This window comes from Salvelinus fontinalis, chromosome 2 (assembly GCF_029448725.1).
Source record: "Salvelinus fontinalis isolate EN_2023a chromosome 2, ASM2944872v1, whole genome shotgun sequence".
Classification (NCBI taxonomy): Eukaryota; Metazoa; Chordata; class Actinopteri; order Salmoniformes; family Salmonidae; genus Salvelinus; species Salvelinus fontinalis.
Genome location: NC_074666.1, coordinates 32,275,169 through 32,299,166, shown reverse-complemented (window position 1 = coordinate 32,299,166; position 23,998 = coordinate 32,275,169). Strand labels below are relative to the sequence as shown.

General features: G+C 43.9%; 1 protein-coding gene across 1 annotated transcript; it reads right to left on the bottom strand.

The window, feature by feature from the left end:
• Window positions 1-1,573: 1,573 nt before the first annotated feature.
• LOC129816972 (insulin receptor substrate 1-B-like) lies at window positions 1,574-22,033 on the bottom strand. The gene is made up of 3 exons (XM_055871975.1): window positions 21,272-22,033; window positions 16,224-19,529; window positions 1,574-6,679 (listed from the first exon to the last, which is right to left on the bottom strand). Exons 1-3 carry the CDS (start codon window positions 21,630-21,632, stop codon window positions 6,672-6,674), a joined length of 3,675 nt encoding a protein of 1,224 aa, XP_055727950.1. The 5' UTR covers window positions 21,633-22,033; the 3' UTR covers window positions 1,574-6,671.
• Between the last annotated feature and the right edge of the window lie 1,965 nt (window positions 22,034-23,998).

The window sequence follows — 23,998 nt, the reverse complement described above, 5'->3', positions numbered from 1 at the left end:
ACTGCATTGGGCCTTTTAAGAAAATGTTGCCTAACAACTTCCTTTTTGACCTTTGTTTGATCCTCCCCAGGAGGATGCTGAATGTGACCTCCTGACTGGGGATCCCAGCCCTCAACTAACCTGGACCAAAGGAAGAGTCAGGGGTGGGTTTGTGAGAAGAAGGCCTCTCCACAACATGTAACTGGAAATCAACGAGATTCAACGCATTCCATTCATTCATATCAGATTTTCCTTGAATTTTAAAGAAAAGTTTTTAAAAATTGTCCAAATATAAAATATCCTGCTTTGGGTAGTTACATGGCTTCAATCTACCCTGTAGCCTGGTGCCTGATCTATATGGTACTATCGTGCCAGCTCCTATGGTCATTCGGAGTTGGAAAGAAAGCACAAACAGGTCTGGGACCAGGGTAACTGCTTGTGTCAGTGTACGCTAGATGGCGCTATATGTATTCATGAAGATTCAATAAAGTATGCAAACGAGGCAAAAATACTGTTGACAAGAAAACATGAATAAAACATGCCTACACACATGTTTTCTCTACATGCAGAAGAAGTCACTGACCTATGGATAAAACGTTAAGCTTGCTAGGCTTCTCACCACCAAATGATGGTTGAAGCACCACAAAATGTGTCAAGAAACATTTGAGTTTTATATCCCAACACATCTCATTGAAAACTAATAAACATGTTTATTTTAATCCAAACCCAGATGCTTTGGGTCTATGCAGAATTATAACTGTAATGTTGAGACATTGAGTCAAATTAGTTTATCCGTAACAAACTTTGTCATTTTCACTTTGTGATTGGTAATGAGAAAGGCCTCAGAGCTGAAACGTCAACATGAGTTATATTATATATATTGTATATCTCCTCGTCTTGTTTTTCCTATTGGACAACTTAATAATAGGCCTACGTTCTGTGTTCACAAGAAAAAAACTATTATTTCAATCTTTGTTCAATTTTAAAGTAACCAGATGTGTCAAAGTCCGGTGTTTATGATTAATAGGTCATCTCCTCACTGTTTATATCTGATGCTTAATCACATTTCAATTTCCACTCAGATAAAGTGTTATTATCTTGTAGGTTTGGGAATAAATAAAATCGAATCATGTCTAATTTTATTTGTCACATGCGCCGAATACAACAGGTATAGACTTAACTGTGAAATGCTTACTTACGAGCTCTGTTTCCCAGCAATGCAGAGTTAAAAAGTAAAACAATTAGCAAATCAAAAATAGACTAAAGAGGTGTATATGTGCGTCCCAACCCTTACACAGTCCTTACCAACCAGTGTGTATGTTGTGATGATTCAGAAGTCTCTGATGTCATGAAGTTGCATAGGGTAGGGAGGACTGTGACTGTCTGTGTTCAGGAAGAATAGCATAATAGACATGTACAGCCTACCAGCACCCCTCTGTCCCCCAGGCTAATCCTTATTTCAGCCGGAACACTGATGGCTTATTAGTCTAGACTGGCTGGTTTGTTTCTTGACACGTTGAACCACTTTAGTGGCTCTAATGAATTCGATCTGAATAACATTGCCATTGATCTAGGAAACAGACACGACACACAATAAAGTTTGTTCTTTCTATTTAATTTCTCAGTTTTTAAAAGAAACAAAGTGACATTGTTTACACCACAGGCAAGACTCATCAGCATTATTCTGTTTTGAACAGAAATCTTTTCCATAACATTTTCATGAACCCCATGCCCATATCCCTCCCCTGAAACCTACTCCCTTATACACAGAATACTGTACATACCCATAGATCCTGCTCCTTCTCCTCTTTACAATACATTATACATCATTGTCAGTCATTGTATTATTAATAGCATTGAAATAAGTATACAGCTTTCTCCTTGGTAATAAGAATTATTACCATGATTGTACATATCATACCCTTTTCCCACAACTATTGGCATGTATTTTGATATGGTGAGGGGTCTAAGTATACATATACAGTGGGGAGAACAAGTATTTGATACACTGCCGATTTTGCAGGTTTTCCTACTTACAAAGCATGTAGAGGTCTGTAATTTTTATCATAGGTACACTTCAACTGTGAGAGACGGAATCTAAAACAAAAATCCAGAAAATCACATTGTATGATTTTTAAGTAATTCATTTGCGTTTTACTGCATGACATAAGTATTTGATCACCTACCAACCAGTAAGAATTCCGACCCTCTCACAGACCTGTTCGTTTTTCTTTAAGAAGCCCTCCTGTTCTCCACTCATTACCTGTATTAACTGCACCTGTTTGAACTCGTTACCTGTATAAAAGACACCTGTCCACACACTCAATCAAACAGACTCCAACCTCTCCACAATGGCCAAGACCAGGGAGCTGTGTAAGGACATCAGGGATACAATTGTAGACCTGCACAAGGCTGGGATGGGCTACAGGACAATAGGCAAGCAGGTGGTGAGAAGGCAACAACTGTTGGTGCAATTATTAGAAAATGGAAGAAGTTCAAGATGACGGTCAATCATCCTCGGTCTGGGGCTCCATGCAAGATCTCACCTCGTGGGGCATCAATGATCATGAGGAAGGTGAGGGATCAGCCCAGAACTACACGGCAGGACCTGGTCAATGACCTGAATAGAGCTGGGACCACAGTCTCAAAGAAAACCATTAGTAACACACTACGCCGTCATGGATTAAAATCCTGCAGCGCACGCAAGGTCCCCCTGCTCAAGCCAGCGCATGTCCAGGCCCGTCTGAAGTTTGCCAATGACCATCTGGATGATCCAGAGGAGGAATGGGAGAAGGTCATGTGGTCTGATTAGACAAAAATAGAGCTTTTTGGTCTATACTCCACTCGCCGTGTTTGGAGGAAGAAGAAGGATGAGTACAACCCCAAGAACACCATCCCAACCGTGAAGCATGGAGGTGGAAACATCATTATTTGGGGATGCTTTTCTGCAAAGGGGACAGGACGACTGCACCGTATTGAGGGGAGGATGGATGGGGCCATGTATGCCGAGATCTTGTTCAACAACCTTCTTCCCTCAGTAAGAGCATTGAAGATGGGTCGTGGCTGGGTCTTCCAGCATAACAACGACCCGAAACACACAGCTAGGGCCTTGAGAAGCATCTCAAGGTCCTGGAGTGGCCTAGCCAGTCTCCAGACCTGAACCCAATAGAAAATCTTTGGAGGGAGCTGAAAGTCTGTATTGCCCAGTGACAGCCCCAAAACCTGAAGGATCTGGAGAAGGTTTGTATGGAGGAGTGGGCCAAAATCCCTGTTGCAGTGTGTGCAAACCTGGTCAAGAACTACAGGAAACGTATGATCTCTGTAATTGCAAACAATGGTTTCTGTACCAAATATTAAGTTCTGCTTTTCTGATGTATCAAATACTTACGTCATGCAATAAAATGCAAATTAATTACTTAAAAATCATACAATGTGATTTTCTGGATTTTTGATTTCTGGATTTTTTTTAGATTCCGTCTCTCACAGTTGAAGTGTACCTATGATAAAAAATTACAGACCTCTACATGCTTTGTAAGTAGAAAAACTTGCAAAATTGGCAGTGTATCAAATACTTGTTCTCCCCACTGTATAGGTCTCATTTCTACATCACTTTGTATCGCGTTATGCTGAACACACTACAGCCACAGAGAACACATCTCTGCAGTTCACCAAACAAAGAATATTCAGACTTGACAGATTTCTGTTTATTCTAGAATGCAAAGCGCCTTTATACAGCTGTTGTATCATGTGAGAGTTAATATAGAAAATAAAAAGGCAATAAAAGACAGCACTAAAAAAGTGAGAGGTAAAACGATACCCAGTAAAATACAAAGCTCTTGATTGGACTTTTCCATGGTTAAGTGAAGCAACATGTGGGGAAGTTAAGGTGTGATCCTGAACCCTTCTCAGACAGCCCTGGGGAAGTTAAGGTGTGATCCTGAATCCTTCTCAGACAGCCCTGGGGAAGTTAAGGTGTGATCCTGAACCCTTCTCAGACAGCCCTGGGGAAGTTAAGGTGTGATCCTGAAACCTTCTCAGACAGCCCTGGGGAAGTTAAGGTGTGATCCTGAACCCTTCTCAGACAGCCCTGGGGAAGTTAAGGTGTGATCCTGAACCCTTCTCAGACAGCCCTGGGGAAGTTAAGGTGTGATCCTGAACCCTTCTCAGACAGCCCTGGGGAAGTTAAGGTGTGATCCTGAACCCTTCTCAGACAGCCCTGGGGAAGTTAAGGTGTGATCCTGAATCCTTCTCAGACAGCCCTGGGGAAGTTAAGGTGTGATCCTGAACCCTTCTCAGACAGCCCTGGGGAAGTTAAGGTGTGATCCTGAACCCTTCTCAGACAGCCCTGGGGAAGTTAAGGTGTGATCCTGAACCCTTCTCAGACAGCCCTGGGGAAGTTAAGGTGTGATCCTGAACCCTTCTCAGACAGCCCTGGGGAAGTTAAGGTGTGATCCTAAACCCTTCTCAGACAGCCCTGGGGAAGTTAAGGTGTGATCCTGAACCCTTCTCAGACAGCCCTGGGGCGCTTCAGACCAACTGTCACGTCTGTTCAGAGTCTTTAGACATGATTATGAGGTAAGAGAAACTCACTAATGAAAATTAAGAAGAATTTTAAGGGAAGAAGAAAGAAAGGCATATTATAAAAGTCACTTTAAGCAATTCCATTAGCCTATATGTTGAAACGAACTTAAGAGCAACAACAGCATCAGTCTACCATAGTGAAGTGTGAGTAATCCATTGGTCTATGTAATACAGGATTTTGGCACTACATTTCTCTGCATTAAAGCACAAGACATAGGCAGTATTTGGTGGGCTACGTTCAAATCACTGTGATTTCATAAAACTGAACCACCACATCAAAAATACCAATAGTTTTTCTGCAAGAGAATCTAACTGGTACAGGAGGGGTAGGGAAATATAAGGGAGTGGGGACCTAGTGTAAATGAGTGAGGGTAACCGGTAGAATGTGAGGACACCAAAAAACACAGGCAGCCAGGCACTTGAGTGTCTTTTCGGATACACAGAGGACGTAGCCTGGTGCCTGATCTATATTGTACTATCGTGCCAGCTCCTATGGTCATTCGGAGTTGGAAAGAAAGCACAAACAGGTCTGGGACCAGGTTACATGGGACGTGTGTGTGATATGATTATAGTTTTCTGTGGTTATATAGAGGGGGAACCTTAAAGCAGCATTTAGCAGGTGAAACAAAGAGTTTGCCCTGTTTCAGTAAAAAAAAAGCTGAGGGATGGGGCTGGAGAAATGTAACCACTCTCAAATTCACAGACAGACCTATGGATGCAAGGACTGGCCATCCATGATAACAAAAGTATTGTATTAACCATGTTTTGTTTACTTACATTTACTTTGTTTCCAAACGTTGGAGTAAAACAAGCTTATATTTGGGGTTCTGATGAGATACGACAGAGGAACGAAGCTCATGAGGCATTTATAAGTTAAATTCTTTAAGAATCAGTGGGCACATATCAATTTATAAGTCCAAAAAATGGATGTAGCAACAGCAGATTGCCCCTTTAACAAGCAAGTGATTAAGGGATGAATATTATTATGAAATAAATAAAAGTTACCCTGTTGGTAATTGACAGGCTGTGGGAAGCCATAATGTGGTCTGGAAATATCATAATTAATTGATCTAATCATCTAATCATGCTCTTGCTCACATGCCGTACAGGAATCTTTAATCACATTGATAAGACATCCAATCCCCTTCTCAGCCTGTTTGTGTAATAATGTTCTGGCAAACACAAGTATCTCAGCAGTAAATGTGACTACTATCAATCTCATCTACTCAGCTGGACCACATGTAGGACTATTAAAGTGTGTGTGTGTGTGTGTGTGTGTGTGTGTGTGTGTGTGTGTGTGCGTGCGTGCGTGTGTGGTGTGTGTGTGTCTTCATGCAGCATTGGTTTTTGGCTGAGATCCAGCTGGTAGGGTTCAGGCAGGAAAGTGAGGGAACGAGAGCCTTCATTGTGACTGAAGCATGAGGCACAGCATAAAGTAAAAAGAGGCTATTATTTTAGTACTTTCACAAACACGGTAAGGCAGTTTGATTATTCTTACTATATAACTTTATATTACATTTTCTGTCATTTTCAACATACAGTATTCACAATATTCTTAACAAAATTATATTCAAGACAAACATATTTTCCCTTCTAACAGACCAGTTCAACATTCCCTGTGTAAAAATGGCTACACTCAAAAAATTAGGCACTTTTTAAAAAGTATAATATATATATTTCTATATTTTAGTAGCTTTCATCAACATATGTATACTATATTTTTTTCTGTATGTATCTTTATACTATTTCACATTTTTATAACAATTTCCATGAAGTTTATGTTTAGGAAAAAGAAACAAAATATCATTAGATCCTTGTTGTTGGTTGGAGTTGCTGTAATCACTCTTGATTGGCTAGATTTTTCTACCTCAAATAACCATGTCGTGTTGGTTATAACCAGCAGTTTTTTGGCACACATTAGTATTGGATAGCAACAACTGGATAGGATGACAAATAGTTAATGATGATTTGATGGGTATATCTTCACCTCTGTTACTCCTCTTCCAGTGTGAAACATCCTGTTGCCTACCAAACCCCACCGTGGTTAGAATGGAGGAGTGTTGGACAGTGCTGCTCAATCCCAGGAGTAATGTCCACACGAAGAGGTATCATTAACATTCTGAAAGAAAGGAAGAATAAATATAGGTGTTAACAAACATCATAACAGTACCGTCAAGGAGACGTCTAGGATCTAGGATTTACAATCACCTCAGAAGCCTAATGGAAAAATGGTTGAGACGCCCGAAAAAAGGAGATCTCCTTCTTTGTCTCTATATGTCTCACACGCGCACATAACTGTAATGTTAATCAATAGATTTAGTTTTTTGTTTTCCTCGCTGTCTGTACACAGGTCATTAACAATGCCACTGGGAGACTCCTTTGTCTGTCTCCTTTTCAGTCTGTTTGAGGGTGAGCTAGACTGAACCCCCCCTCTCCCTCTCCCTTCCCCCCACCCATTTCATTATGTGACATGTTTGAAAGCTGCATCAAATAATTATATTTTTATCTTGTTTTCAGCATTACAAAAGCATGGCTTATGAAAGCTAAAATAACATTACATCTCTGAGTGTATCACTTAAACAATGCCATTTTAATTGACACACAAACTGCATGAAGTACAACAGAAAATTCAGGGAGAAAAGAGAAAATTCATAGGACCATTGTATTAATGATCTCACATGGAAGTGTTTGAGTGGATGGTGTTGCATCTTAGATGCTGGGTTCTTTACTGATGACTCCAAGACTTCGCTAATTGTAAAACAACTGTCACGTTCGTTATAGCGATGAGACCAAAGCGCAGCGTGATTTGAATGGATCTTCTTTTAATAAAGAAAGAACACGGAATGAACTATACAAAAACAACAAACGAACGTGAAGCTATATAATCATAGTGCTGACACAAACAACTAAACATAGACATAGATAATCACCCACAAAATACTCAAGGGATATGGCTGCCTAAATATGGTTCCCAATCAGAGACAACGATAAACAGCTGCCTCTAATTGAGAACCAATCTAGGCAACCATAGACATACAAAACCCCTAGACTGGTAACAACCCCATAAACATACAAAAACCCTAGACAGGACAAAAACATATAATCACCCATGTCACACCCTGACCTAACCAAAATAATAAAGGAAACAAAGAATACTAAGGTCAGAGCGTGACAACAACAGAATACGTTTATTTCACACTCACACAGTTAACACAGCTAGCCATCACTCTTTGCTGCTTCAGCCCTACTAATAACCCTATTGCCTTCCCAGGTGACCCCCTCCCTTGCCTCTCATTAGCCAATCACAATCTTTGGAGGGCAGTAACCCAATTACTATTAGTTAATTAAAACCATAACCCTCTTTGGAATTAATATGATTGGTTATTCTGAATAATAAGGTTCCAATACACCACAGATGGTTGTGAGCATCACTAGAGAGTAGAACAGAAGGATATCAGGGTTCTGCTTGGGAACAACCAGCTTGGGGACAAGGAGTAGATCCAAAGACGGGACAGGAAGTAAACACTAAGCCCAATCACAAAACAAGGGGCGCTTTGCATTCTTGGTCATTGCTTCAGTCGTGGCAACAACAACACAACACATTGCACTGCTACACTAAATATGAGCCAACAAAAAACAGCGAACTCCTTATAATGTGGTCAAATCAAATAATCATACATTTTTTTAAATACTATTTTTTTGTAAAGTCTGAAGAAACAGTTTTCAAAGAGGTTTATAAGCATGGCATTGGGCCTCCACCACCATGAGTAGCCTACGGTCCCTCACTACTCTTCTACATCACAGGAAGCACATACAAAAGACCTGATGAATCAACCTCAGGTTGGAGTGGTTCTGTTCTATTCTGCTCAACAGCCCCATCTGCCTCCTCCACTGTTACTGTTACATTACTGCTTGTATAGTGACCTTAGTTAGTGCTGGAACTCTCCACACAAGCACTGTTGTAAAGAGCTGGAACAAGGCCTTCTTCTCCCTCCGTACCTCTCTTCTCAAGAGTTCTCAGCTCTATTCTCTCGCTCATATTTCGTCTGTTAACAAAGAATCTGCATTCTATTCGCATAAAAACTCTATATTTCAACATCCACAACTAACTAAAAAGCATTCATCTCTCACTATTTACACTCACAGGCCAGTTTATTGGTACACCACCCCGTTCACGAAAATGGATTTCTCCTATAGACAGTGAGTCGCGTGGCCGTGGCTTGCTATATAAAGCAGGCAGACAGGCATTGAAGCATTCAGTTACTGTTTGATTAAACGTTAAAATAGGCAGAACGAGTGACCTAAGTGACTTTGAGTGTGGTATGATTGTCGATACAGTTTCTCAGAAATGGCCACCCTCCTGTGCTTTTCACGCAAGACAGTGTCTAAGGTTTACAGAGAATGGTGCAACAAACAAAAAACATCCAGCCTGCGGCAGTGCTGTGGGCAAAAACAGCTCGTTCGTAAGAGGTCGAAGGAGAATGGCAAGAATCGTGCATAACAGGCGGGTCACAAACAGACAACTAACAGCACAGTACAACAGTGATGTGCAAAACGGCATCTTGGAATGCACAACTCGTTGATCCTTCAGTTGTACAACTGACTAGGTATCCCCCTTTTCCTTTTTCCTTTCCTTGTCATGGATGGGCTATTGCAGCAGACGACCACACCGGGTTCCACTCTTATCAGCTAAAAACAAGAAGAAGCGGCTCCAGTGGACATGCGATCACCAAGACTGGACAATTGAGGAGCGGAAAAACATTGCCTGGAACATGACAGCGAGTTCAGTTTACTTAAGCAGCCTGCACAGTCCCCAGACCTCAACGCAATAGAGCATCTTTGGGATGAGATGGAACAGGCTGTTCACAGCATAAATGTACCACCATCTATTCAATTGTTTTAAATACATTATTTTGTGTACTTTTTACCCCTTTTTGTGATATCCAATTGGTATTTTTACAGTCTTGTCCCATCGCTGCAACTCCCCTACGGACTCGGGCGAGGCGAAGATCAAGAGTCATGAGTCCTCCGAAACTTGACTCTGCCAAACCGCCCTGATTCTTGACACACTGCTCACTTAACCTGGAAGCCAGCCACACCAATGTGTCAGAGGAAACACCGTCCAACTGGTGACCGAAGTCAGCTTGCAAGCACCCGACCCGCCACAAGGAGACGCTAGAGTGCGATGGAACAAGGGAATCCCGGCCGGCCAAACCCTCACCTGACACTGGGCCAATTGTGCGCTGCCTCATGGGTCTCCCGGTCACAGCTGGCTGTGACACAGCCTGGGATTGAACCCGGGGTTGTAGTGACGCCTCAAGCACTGCAATGCAATGCCTTAAACCGTTGCGCCTCTCGGGAGGCCTCCACCATTTAATCTTCAGCAACAGCATGATAAAAATATAGTTAGCGTGGACCAACATCACTGTGGAATATTTCCGACACCTTGTAGCATGCCCTGAAGAATTCAGGATGTTCTGGAGGCAAAGGGGGGTCTGACCAGGTTCTATATGTGTGTACCTAATAAACTGGCCATTGAATGTATACCTTCAACCAGAGTGGAGACAGATGACATTGTTAATCCATAAACCTCTCTCACCTCTTGCATCATCCTCCATTGCAATGCAGTTTTGTTCCCTTTGATAAACCTAAATTCTCCAGTCATTGGATCATATAAATACACTATGGCTTCCATTTCTATATAACACACACACACACACACACACACACACACACCACACACACACACACACACACACACACACACACACACACACACACACACACACACACACACACACACACACACACACACACACACACACACACACAAAACATTCTACAGCGTTTGCCATGTGAAAGCCTAAAGCCAACAAGCAACCCACACATCAACACAAACACCTGGCCACAATCCTGACCCCTCCACCTCCACCCATCTGAAATGGCTCATTACCAGTAGACAAATCAATTTGCTTCACTCTCTGAACGCCCACTTGTGATTACGAGAGACTCTCTATAGACAACCCTGAGCCTGGCAGGCAGCTATACAAATCTCAGCCTGGAAGGCAGCTCAACACTTCTCACAGACGGGAAGCCAATGTACACATCAGACATGGCTGAACGCTTTCGGACAAAAACAAAGATCCATAAATCAAGTGTTTCTGGCTGGGTGAGGAACTGACCATTGAACTAAGAGGAGTAACCACTTTATGCTTGGTGATTGTTGTTACCACACAAGAGCTGACTGGGCTGTTCAATCACACACTAAAGGATAAACACCTTGGGGTTTAGGAAATGGTTTCACAAGGAGGAAATTAAAAAGAGAGAATATGCTCAGTAGAACTGGGCAATAGGGAGGAGAGGAGAGGAGAGGGGGGAGCAGAGTGAAAACAACAACACTTTCATTGGCATCACTAAGGAAACAAAGGGAATAAGACTTCCTTTGACGAAAGCAAAATCAAAGAACCCAAAATATCTGGCTCCTTTCTCGAGGCTCTGTAACACACTGTGTACATGCTGCTGACACAGGGCTCATGAGTAATCCTTTGACATACACTGACAGCAAACAATCTCTACCACAGGTAATGAAGACCACTGACACTGGTCAGGGCATGGTTTTATGTACAGCCTGCTGACCACCAGACATGTCATAGTTTATGGTTCAACTTCAGTCATCCGATTGAAGAATGCTAAAGGATGATATCATGTAACCTAACCTGTATTCCACTTCAGTTCTTTATACACGGCTTACGGTGCATAACCCAAAGGCTCTCCTTGACCTGAGAAGTATTCATTAATTACACCAGCAGTAAACATGGTAGAAAATGGTGTCCTTACAACAGTAACAAAAGCTTTTATAAAGGCAATCCTCATGAAAAACAGCTAAGAGGGTAAGGGTTACAACAAAACATTAACTCTTAAACTTCTTTTTGTGTGCGTTTCTCCAGAATTAGGAATTCCTTCATTGGATTTGGTTAGAATTAATGGGGAGGTAAACCTGGTGTGTATTTTTCTCCCCCTCCCCAATCTAATCCCTGTGTAATCCAGGGGTGGTGGGGCCAGGGTCAGCCTTTATCAAGTTGTATAAACTAAAACAGTCCTAGTTTCCAAATGACAACCTCTGCTGTGTTAAAAGGCAACTAATGTCAATAATGCTAAATAATAGTTGAGTGCCACTCAGAACATATTGTAACCCATATACAACGAAACCCCTTATTTCTCCAGCCATCAATGGGCTAGACTTTAGCTTTCATGACCCAGCACAATCAATTGTCTAGACCAGGTATTCCCAAACTGAGGAATGCGTACCCCCAGGGGTACACGCAATACCGTCGGGGGTACACTAAATAAAAATGTGATTCACGTTAAAAAATATATATACATATATGTAAACACTTTTTTTTCCTTCACATTTTCAAACAGTCCATATATGTTTTCCAACAGGGCTATACATTTGGGTGAGGTTTCTTTCTCGGCTAAGTAGCCTCGTTTCACTGCCAAAAATAAAATTTAACCATCTAGTGTTCAGCGAAATAACAACACAATGTCATATACAGGTAGCCTAGTCAAATAATTAACATCCAATCACATTAACCGTTACACTAACGGTCTGTATGTAGCCAAACGTAGCTGCTGTACTGATGGTGCAAAAGCCATGACAGGGCGACATAGTGGTAACACGTGCGCAAGCAGTTGCTCCTGACGCCACTTGGGTACACTGCAGCATCCACCGAGAGGCTCTTGCTGCCAAGGGAATTGCTGACAGCTTGAAAGACGTTTTGGACACTATAGTGAAAATTGTTAACTTTGTTAAAGCAAAGCCCCTGAATTCTCGTGTATTTTCTGCACTCTGCAATGATATGGGCAGCGACAATGTAACGCTTTTACAACATACAGAAGTGCGCTGGTTATCAAGGGGCAAAGTATTGACACGTTTTTTTAATTGAGAGATGAGCTTAAAGTTTTCTTTACTGACCATAATTTTCACATGTCTGACCTCTTGTCTGATGACGAGTTTCTCACATGACTGGCCTATCTGGGTGAGGTTTTTTCTCGCCTGAATGATCTGAATCTAGGATTCTCCGCAACAATATTCAGTGTGCGGGACAAAATTGAGGCTATGATTAAGAAGTTGGAGCTCTTCTCTGTCTGCATTAACAAGGACAACTCACAGGTCTTTTCATCACTGTATGATTTTTTTTGTGTGCAAATTAACTCAAGCTTACGAACAATGTCAAATGTGATATAGCGAAGCACCTGAGTGAGCTGGTTGTGCAATTACGCAGGTACTTTCCCAAAACGGACGACACAAACAACTGGATTCGTTATCCCTTTCATGCCCTGTCTCCAGTCCACTTACCGAAATCTGAACAAGACAGCCTCATCGAAATTGCAACAAGCGGTTCTGTGAAAATTTAACTTAATCAGAAGTCACTGCCAGATTTCTGGATGGAGCTGCGCTCAGAGTCTCCTGCCTTGGCAAATCGCGCTGTTAAGACACCGATGCCATTTGCAACCACGTACCTATGTGAGAGTGGATTCTCGGCCCTCACTTGCATGAAAACTAAATACAGGCACAGACTGTGTGTGGAAAATGATTTAAGACTGAGACTCTCTCCAATTTAGCCAGCAGCATACCACCCTGCATACCACTGCTGGCTTGCTTCTGAAGCTAAGCAGGGTTGGTCCTGGTCAGTCCCTGGATGGGAGACCAGATGCTGCTGGAAGTGGTGTTGGAGGGCCAGTAGGAGGCACTCTTTCCTCTGGTCTAAAAAATAACCCAATGCCCCAGGGCAGTGATTGGGGACACTGCCCTGTGTAGGGTGCCGTCTTTCGGATGGGATGTTAAACGGGTGTCCTGACTCTCTGAGGTCACTAAAGATCCCATGGCACTTATCGTAAGAGTAGGGGTGTTAACCCTGGTGTCCTGGCTAAATTCCCAATCTGGCCCTCAAACCATCATGGTCACCTAATAATCAGTTTACAATTGGCTCATTCATCCCCCTCTTCTCCCCTGTAACTATTCCCCAGGTCGTTGCTGCAAATGAGAACGTGTTCTCAGTCAACTTACCTGGTAAAATAAAATACAACCCAACATTGCAGCGTTATGTGCATCCTTTCAAGCACACCCTTCTCATTAACCTGTGGTGAGTTATTCACCATTTTCGATGAACAAATAAGGTTTAATATGTAAGAGGGTTAAAAAAAGAGCAAAATTATTGATTATTATTATGTTATTATTTGCGCCCTGGTCCTATAAGAGCTCGTTGTCATTTCCCACGAGCCGGGTTGTGACAAAAACTCACACTCATTATTATGTTTAATAAATGTATCGTATAGTGTGTGTGTGTGTGTGTGTGTGTGTGTGGAAGGCTTACAATGATGGCAAAAAACAACATTTGAGAATGTGCTGACCCTGGTGCTAGAGGGGGTATGCAGCTGGAGGTTAAATGTTTGAAGGGGTACGAGACTATAAAAAGTTCGGGAACCACTGGTCTCGGCAACCTCTCAGAGATGGACAAAAAGGTGACATGGTTTGTTTGAGGTCGTTTGAGAAGGGGTGTTGGTGTTACAGTTGAAGTCGGAAGTTTACATACACCTTGGCCAAATACATTTAAACTCAGTTTCACAATTCCTGACATTTAATCCTAGTCAAACTTCCTTGTCTTAGGTCAGTTAGGATCACCACTTTATTTTAAGATTGTGAAATGTCAGAATAATAGTAGAGAGAATGATTTATTTCAGCTGTTATTTCTTTCATCAAATTCCCAGTGAGTCAGAAGTTTACATATACTCAATTAGTATTGGGTAGCATTGCCTTTAAATTGTTTAACTTGGGTCAAACGTTTTGGGTAGCCTTCCACAAGCTTCCCACAACAAGTTGGGTGAATTTTGTCCCATTCCTCCTGTCAAAGCTGGTGTAACTGAGTCAGGTTTGTAGGCCTCCATGCTCACACATGCTTTTTCAGTTCTGACCACAAGTTTTCTATAAGATTTAGGTCAGGGCTTTGTGATGGCCACTCCAATACATTGACTTTGTTGTCCTTAAGCCATTTTGCAACAAATTTGGAAGTATGCTTGGGGTCATTGTCCATTTGGAAGACCCATTTGCGACCAAGTTTTAACTTCCTGACTGATGTCTTGAGATGTTGCTTCAATATATCCACATAATTTTCCTGCCTCATGATGCCATCTATTTTGTAAAGTGCACCAGTCCCTCCTGCAGCAAAGCACCCCCACAACATGATGCAGCCACCCCCTTGCTTCAAGGTTGGGATGGTGTTCTTCGGCTTGCAAGCCTCCCCCTTTTTCTCCAAACATAATGATGGTCATTATGGCCAAACAGTTCTATTTTTGTTTCATCAGACCAGAGGACATTTCTCCAAAAAGTATGATCTTTGTCCCCATGTGCAGTTGCAAACCGTAGTTTGGCTTTTTTATGGCGGTTTTGGAGCAGTGGCTTCTTCCTTGCTGAGCGGCCTTTCAGATTATGTCGATATAGAACTAGTTTTACTGTGGATATAGATACTTTTGTACCTGTTTCCTCCAACATCTTCACAAGGTCCTTTGCTGTTGTTCTGGGATTGATTTGCACTTTTCGACACCAAAGTACGTTCATCTCTAGGAGACAGAACGCGTCTCCTTCCTGAGCGGTATGACAGCTGCGTGGTCCCATGGTGTTTATACTTGGTAACTATTGTTTGTACAGATGAACGTGGTTACCTTCAGGCGTTTGGAAATTGCTCTCAAGGATGAACCGCCCTTGGGCGGCAGGGTAGCCTAGTGGTTAGAGCGTTGGACTAGTAACCGAAAGGTTGCAAGTTCAAATCCCTGAGCTGACAAGGTACAAATCTGTCGTTCTGCCCCTGAACAGGCAGTTAACCCACTGTTCCTAGGCCGTCATTGAAAATAAGAATTTGTTCTTAACTGACTTGCCTAGTTAAATAAAGGTAAAAAAAATATTTTAAAAAACAGACTTGTGGAGGTCTACAATTTTTTTCTGAGCTCTTGGCTGATTTCTTTTGATTTCCCATGATGTCAAGCAAAGTGGCACTGAGTTTGAAGGTAGGCCTTGAAATACATCCACAGGTACACCTCCAATTGACTCAAATTATGTCAATTAGCCTATCAGAAGCTTCTACAGCCATGACATCATTTTCTGGAATATTCCAAGCTGTTTAAAGGCACAGTCAACTTAGTGTATGTAAACGTCTGACCCACTGGAATTGTGATACAGTGAATGATAAGTGAAATAATCTGTCTGTAAACAATTGTTGGAAAAATTACTTGTGTCATGCACAAAGTAGATGTCCGAACCGACTTGCCAAAACTATAGTTTCTTAACAAGAAATTTGTGGAGTGGTTGAAAAACGAGTTTTAATGACACCAACCTAAGTGTATGTAAACTTTCGACTTCAACTGTACATGCTTCCCTATGTGTAAATACCCTTGCAAACTCTGATGGTGAAATAAGATTTTCAACTCAAGGGAGGCAGCAGTCATTTTAGGAGGCCAGCCAACACCTCAACCCTGAAGCAATTGTGTGCCAGAAATGTATTCCATCACACAGAATAACAAAGATTTCTAATACTGATCATATTTTTGATAGCTAACATACCCATTTCTGTGTGCATTTGGTGATAAAACAGATAGAGTACCTTTACCTTTTACATCTTTCCTGCTGCTCTGATGATGTGCTCTCAACTCCTCTGATTTGCAGAAATCAATACTGGCATAGCCAGGGTTGTTCCCCAAACCAGTCATGCCTCCCCCAACTGCCCCACTGTGGACGGATGTGAAGACATTGTGGGGAACGGTGGCTCCCCCCTCCAGTCCAGTCTGAGAGCTGTCCTTAATGGCCAGGTCCAGATCAATATAGTTAAGGCCTTGTTCAGCAGACCCAGAGGATGAATCCTGGGCTGCGGGTGCAGCAGGAATGGCACATTGAGACATAGCTGCCTGTGCATTCTCCCACGGTGAACCCCCCTCCAGCCCTCTGTGCCGATGAGGTGATGCTGCCTGAGCACTCTCCAAGAACAAGGAGCCTGAGGAGGACAGGTGGAAGGGGAGAGAGGGAGGAGTCATGATGAAGGTATCAGAGCGGTGGCGTCTCCGTCCCAGTTGGTCACCCCTGTCAACCCTGTCTCTGGCCAGCCTGCTGCTTTGGTTCTGGGCAGGAGATGAATAGGACTTTTCTGAGGGAAAGACCAAGCCTGGCTCCTGCTCCATTGATGATCTTTGGGCAGCGTGCATGGCAGGCACTGCAGGGTTAGGCCCTGAACCCATGCTGAAGGCCATCTCTGTGTAGTCTGTATATGACGTGGGTAAGTCTGTTGGCACTGCTGCCCTATGCCCACCTACATTGCCCTCTGCTGTCCTAGGAGAGGGCCTATTACGGGCCAAAACTCGGGGCTTCGGGGCGATGGCTGGGGGCAGGCTGAAAGGTGATTTAACAGGGCTCCGGGCGGATGGGCAAGGGGAGTTCCCCATCCCCAAGTCCATGTTGACGTACTCAGCAGAGGCAGCCAAGGCAGCGGAGGTGGCCAGAGGTACAGAGAAGCTGCGGGGGATGTTGGTGGAGCCACTGTGGCAGAGGGCTGGACGGTGCAGGGGCCTCGGGGTTCCATGGGTCACTGACAGTCCATGATCTGGCCCCCACTGGTCTCCTCTCCTGCACCCCACGTCACCACCCCTGAACACAATGCTGACATAATCCCCTGGGCTCTGAGGCACTGTGGGAAGGAGATTCTCCTTAACCCTTGGCAAAGTGTTAGCTTTAGACATGTCCACAGACACACTGAGGGGACGAGGCTTCATCTGCTGTCCCCCTGGGCCATGCGATGCACGTTTTTGCTGGTAGGATCCGTCCTTTGAGCGTGCTCCCCCATTCCTGAACCCGCCATTCCTGAACCCTGGCCCTGTTCTTGTTAGTCGTAGCCCTCCCCCTGTTGCCACTGATTTGGGCCTATCATCCAGGCTCTCACTGCTAGCTGAGCTGGAAGAGAAGGAGGAAGAGGAGAGGGAGAGTTGACAGCCTCCTGCAGGGCCAACTGTGGCTGTGTCCCTCTTGCTGTAGCCCACTTGTCCACCCTGATTTCCAGGACCGTCATGGTCGTGATGACCCCCCTCCTTTCTTTTCCCTTGATCTAAGTCATCTTCGAAGCGTGTAGAGAGTGTGTGTTTGTAGGATCGTGGCAGAGAGAAGTAGGAGTAGACCATCTTGGGTTGTAACTGGTTCTGTTCAGGTTGAAAGGGGGGTGTGCTGCAAGCCGAGCGGATGCTGATAGGAGACATGTTCATGTAGTCACTGCCAGCTCGGCTCTCCATGCTGCCCCTGCTCCCCCACATGGCCATTCCATGCAAGTCTGGGGAGCAGCTGCTGTTGGGGGACATGACCATGTAGCCCTCTGAGACAGGCAGGCAGATGTGCTGGGGGGGAGACACACTATTGTTGGGGGTCATGGCCATATACTCATCATCAGCCCCAGGTTTGGCACCGACGTCAGACACGGCCACAGATAGAGACAGGGAAACAGGAGAAGCTGTCACTCCAGGTAACATGGCCATGTAGCCACTGTCCACTGGTGCCCCTCCTCCCACCTCTCCTCGGACCCCATCTGCCCTCGCCCGGGTCTCCCCAACCACGACCGCCACTGCGGAGCCCCCTGCTGCCGAGCCCCCTGATCCACGTTGTGACACAAAGGCATCCCTGCTAATACTCCGCGACATGACAGCGTACTCTTCGTCCTCATCCTCTTCCTCCTTCCTACGAGGGGCGAGGCGTTCGTGAGCAGCCAGGGGCAGGGAGGCCCTCTTGCTGAGGAGTCTGCGCTCTGCCTCACACTCCCTGCTGGAGGAGCGCCGCAGCATCCTGCGGCCCTGAGGACGCTGATGGAACCCAGGGATGCTCTCTCTCTGGCCCATCACTATGTAGCTGGAAGAGCTCTCTCCATGAGCATGGTGTCCCATCCCCCCATGGGACCCTCCTGGCAGACTGGGGACAAGCAGGGAGTGCTCTCCAGGGCTGGAGCCATACTCGTCTGAGGAGCCATAGTCACTAGGGGAGCCCGACACAGAGACTCTTTGAGGGACACGGGTGTAAGAACAGATCGCTACATTTCCCATTGCCCCTCCGACTAGTCCACACTCTGAGCCATGACCAGAGCTGGAGGAGAGGCTCGGGGCTGGGGAGGGGGCTGGGTTGGGGGTGTAGCGGGCCAGGCTGAGAGTGATCTTAGCTGGGGTTGGAGCTCTGGTGGGCTTGGTTCTCAGGGTGGGTGTAGTGGAACAGGATCCATTCAGGCTGGGACTAGAACTTGCCCATGCCCCCCTGGCTCCACCTCCACCCTCCTCCATCCTTCCCCCGATGCTGGCTGTACGCGCCCTGGGGAACCCGTTGCGTGGTGTGGGTGAAGTGCTGGTGCAGCTGGCCCCACCTGCTCCAGGGGTCTCGGTCCGGGATCGTCTGCCGAAGCCCACCTGGCTGGGGGGTAGGTTGGGGTGGTGGCGGCGGGTGGGGACACTGATGGGGTTGGAGGCGGTGCCACCTCCAGCTGTAGCTCCCACAGACTGGGACTTACTGCGCTGGCGGAACTCCTCGCTCAAAGCCTTCATGGCCTCCAGCAGGGTCTCATGCATGTTCTGGGCCACCACCGAGTCCTCCACCTGCATCCAGAACTCCCCAGGCCCTGTCATGGCCGAGCGGCCCACTTCGATGAAGAAGAAGTTCTCAGAGTGGCCACAGCGACGCACATTCATCAGCTGTAGGACCACGGTGGCCATGTCAGAGTTGAGCTTGACGAAGTTGACCGTCTTGTCGGTCAGGCACAGCCGGTAGATGCCCACTAGGTTTCTGGCCTGGCCAAGCCCTTTAGGCCACACCTTGACCTGCCACACCTCCTTAAAAGCTGGGCCGGGAGGAGAGGGGAGTCCACACTCCCCACCACTGCCACAGTTCTCTGGGCTTTTACCTGCAGAGAATCACAACAAAGACACATATCAATACACAGCAAGACAAAAAACTATGCAAAGAGATATACAGTGTAGAGACAGAGAGAGAGACACACACACAGAGACAGAACATTACGACGGTTGACAGACAGGAGACCAAAATATTGTATACAATATTCCTATATTATCAAGGTCAGAAGGAACGTCAGTTGTAGCACATACAGAACATTTAGGAACACCGCACCTTAACTGGCTTAAAAATCGCTGTCCATGTGAGAGACACATTACTATCCCCATTATTCATGCAGGCAGGTGTTGTTGCATGAATGCCTTCATAAAAAACTATATTTGAAGACAGTATCATATAACGAAAACACTGCATGATGGTTAAGAGCATGTGGTGGAGTGACATATAATATTGGGTGAATAAGGCATATTTTTGAAAAACATTTCTTTAACATTATTGGGTTGGTGCAATAAAGACTGTTTATAGTCATGAAAATGATCAATCTTTATAACCTACAAGGTGTCAATACTCTAATTACAGGTTATTACAATGTTATTACTGACCATCACATTGTAACTTCAGATATGTTTCATCTAACAACATTCATGCCCCACTCAAGAAACCAACATATGTGTTAGTGTAGCCTTGTTCTCTATACTGTATCTTAAATTGGGTTGTTCCACGAAATTAGTGCCTTTTGCGTTTTTAATTGAAATCGTAAACCCTGTTACAGTCAACCCTGTTGATTTCTTTGGCACTTAATAGGCACTTACTATAGTCATTTTTTAAATTGATCCTCTTGAGATGGAAAAAAAAACGTGTTTCTTATTAAGTTGAACATGTGCTCTTTGACGATGTTAAAATTAGGTGAAATCAAACGTTTTTGGGACCAAGTTACACTACTTAAAAGGTACCCAATTAGTGGAATGACCCAATTACATATGCCTACATAAATAGAAAATACAATAACTACGCCCTTACAATAAAGACAAACGTAATGTTGAGGAAATGATGTGCCACATTATTACAATCATTATTATGATTTTTTATATCATATTACTACTGAAAAGATAGCAGTGGGAGTTAGTGTCACAGCATAACAACCTACTGTAAACACGGCGGAAACGAATAGAAACCCGTTTCCAAATGAAAACACGGAGATGCTGCGGCTCTCCCCCAAGCCAGCCAACGCCATAGCACAGAAATGTAGGTTATGCGCACGACGTGCAGAGTTATGTGTAGAAAAATAAAAACATACAGCGGACTACTCGGCTGCATCCTCTGCAGTAGCCTAGACTATGCGCTATGAATGATGGCGTCCTGCAGCCTATTTGGTCGCGAATAAGAATACAAAAATTCCATATGCTGGTTCATGCACGTTTGCAATAATGTTGTAGGCTAACATGCAGGAAAATGATGAAAAACATTATAATTATGGTTATTATACTGCTGAGACAGAGCGCATGCAGCAGTGGTCCACCACCCCATTTGAACTGCTATGCACCTGCTCATATGTTGATTTATAATAGCAATATTCTGTATACAATGGACTATATATATATATATATATATATACTACAAAAAGCATCACACGTGTGATGGGCTATAAAAGATACATTAACAAGATGTCGCGTTACAGATGTAAATGTCAAATTGATGTCAATCCAGAATGGCTAGACCAACATTGGCCCATGCAGACTAAACGCGCAAGGGGAAAATTGAGCATGTATAGTAAACCCTTGTACTACGGCTTACATTTCCACTGAAGGTCCAGCATGGCCTGGTACCAGTCATTCTGGACCTCCTCACTGTCAGCTGCAATGGCAAAGCTCTCCCCGCGGGTATACATCACTATCATGTGCTTGTTCTTGGAATCCGCCCGCTTGTTGATGTTGAAGCAAGTCTCCAGATTCAGCGCTTTTTTTGGAACAGGTGACTTGCTTTGGAATTTCTTCTCGTTCTCATAATATTCTAAACGGGAAGGGCCCTGTTCCGAGGCTTCCCTCAAAACGAAGAATCGCCGGTGCATAGATTTCTGCTTGCGGAGATACCCGCTTTTCCGAACGTCCTCGTAGCTCTGCTGCTGCTGTAGCAGCTCCGCAGCCTGGTTCTCCATTACTAAGGAGGTCTCTTGTTTTGCTTGCTTAAAATCGCCCCCACTAAAACGAGCAGGCTATTAATTTATTATAGCCACATTACTATTTTCCTTCTCATCGTATCCATATAGTGAAGCATCCAACGCGCGTGCGTTCAGAAAAAGCGAGCTAATTTGAACATGTGTTATTTCTATAAATCAACCTTTTCCCGTCTGCGAGCTCACACAGACTGGCACATGCGGCGAGTGACGCCTGCACTGCTCCCTATAGCCAGCCTATGCTGCTTACTGGAGTATTATGCCCACTCCTACTCAGTCTGTTTACTGTAGCCTGGCCTTCTACTACTCTGCATTGACTGTCACATTGATGCTCCTCTATGCATGTTCATCTGCTGCACACTAATATTGAAACGTCAGTCAAATGACTGTTTGGGTCTTGAGATTGATAGTGGGGCAAAACTGAAAGGACATTGCGTTCAGTTAAGGTTAATTATCATAAAATACACGATCTCGGGTTCTTGTTTACTGTAGGCCTACTAAGAAAACAGAAATATTGGCTATTTTATTTAGGCTATCACAAGCCAGTGATCGCATGTTTTACCATCGATGGACTGATCAATAAATATACATAAATTAGCCAATTAGGCTAAGTCATGTTCTATTTAGCCGTTATATGTACTTACAGAAATAATCCCATTAACTAGTCAAAAAGAGAAAATAAGACCAGACATCTACGGATTACATTTTTGTGAGCCATATCATTCAATTTCTATACCTAACATTTTTTTATTATTCAATGCGGAATCCCTTCTGACCATTGACAGATTTATCCAATCATGTTTTCATCAGAGCCTTTGCGACACCTGTTGGTCACTCCCTGTATGGGTTTGTATGGGTTTTGCACATTCTGTGGGCTATACATCAAGCAGCCTGCACGGTAGTCAGCGCTGAACGCAAAAAGATTGATGCTGATTCAGCACCCACGGCCGTGAACAGCGCCACGTCAGTTTTTCAACGTCATAAATGTTAACAGCGCTGCGGTCAACGCCTCAGCACCATGAGGATAAACAGCGCTACGGTCAGCTCTTCAGCACCACGTCCGTGGACAGGGCCGCGGTCAACAATGCAGCACAATGCCAGAGTTTTCACAACCAGAGGTCCAACAGGCTAAAGGCCTCTTTACACTACATAACTTTTGATGACACAAACTATGTCCAGGAGAGATACTTAGGAAGTGTAAAGAGAACGATCTAGATACAAACCTCTCTTTAATAAGAGATGTCTACATCATATACCCCCGTCTGAGTGGTACAGTGTAAAGACAATGGCTCTCCCGCACCACATGTCCCTGCAATAACTTAGTTATCTTAATAAATGTCAGTGTTTCCCTTTTATGAATTATATATACATAATTTGAATTGATATCCTTGTTTTGTTTGTCTATCAATGGAGGCTTCTTAGAGGAGCAAGGGGAGGACTATCCTCTGTGAATTTCATAAAAATAAAAACAGTGAAACTTTTAAAAAGTTATGCGTTTTAGATAGAACTATACTAAATATATTCACATCACCAAATAATTTATTAAAACACACTGTTTTGCAATGAAGGTCTACAGTAGCCTCAGCAGCACTCTGTAGTGTAGCACCATGGTGTAGCCGGAAGACAGCTAGCTTCTGTCTTCCACTGGGTACATTGACTTCAATACAACACCTAGGAGGCTCATGGGTCTCATCCCCTTCCATAGACTTACTTTTTCCCCCACGGAGAGCAGAGTGTCTATGGGTTTTCGCTGCTCAATTGTTCTTGATTGATGAATAAGATCACTAATGACTAAATGACTCCCCTCACCTGGTTGCCTACTACGTCTTCATTGAAAGGTAAAAACAAAAACCAGACACTACTTAGCCATTAATGGAATGAGTTTGACACCCCTGTCTGTAGGCTTTTTGACTGCTCGGTCTGAACAGCTCTAAATGATCTGTGTCATGGTGTGGCTGCAGGTGAGAGGCCTGTTGACTCTTTGGAATTCCATTCCTCTTTCGCCTTAAGAATTGCTAAATTATAGGAATTCAAATGAATATCATAGGAAATTCTGCTCTCATCTTTGCAATCACTAAAATACAGTGGTGTAAAGTACTTAAGTAAACATATTTGGGGAGTATCTGTACTTCGCTTTGCTATTTACATTTTTGACAACTTTTACTTCACTACATTCCGGAAGAAAATTATGTATTTTTTACTCCATATATTTTCTCTGACACCCAAAAGTACTTGATACATTTTGAATGCTTAGCAGGACAGCAAAATTGTTTAATTCACACTTATCAAGAGTGTTGGAGCGTGCCCCTGGCTATCCGTAAATAAAACATGTAAAATAAAATGGTGCT

What these genes read in the sequence shown, in the direction of transcription:
- LOC129816972 (XM_055871975.1), bottom strand. Translation starts at nt 21,632, where the DNA reads ATGGAGAACCAGGCTGCGGAGCTGCTACAGCAGCAGCAGAGCTACGAG. An exon ending in GCTGGACCTTCAGTGGAAAT is followed by an intron (nt 19,530 to 21,271) that starts GTAAGCCGTAGT and finishes GATTCTCTGCAG; the next exon opens with GTAAAAGCCCAGAGAACTGT.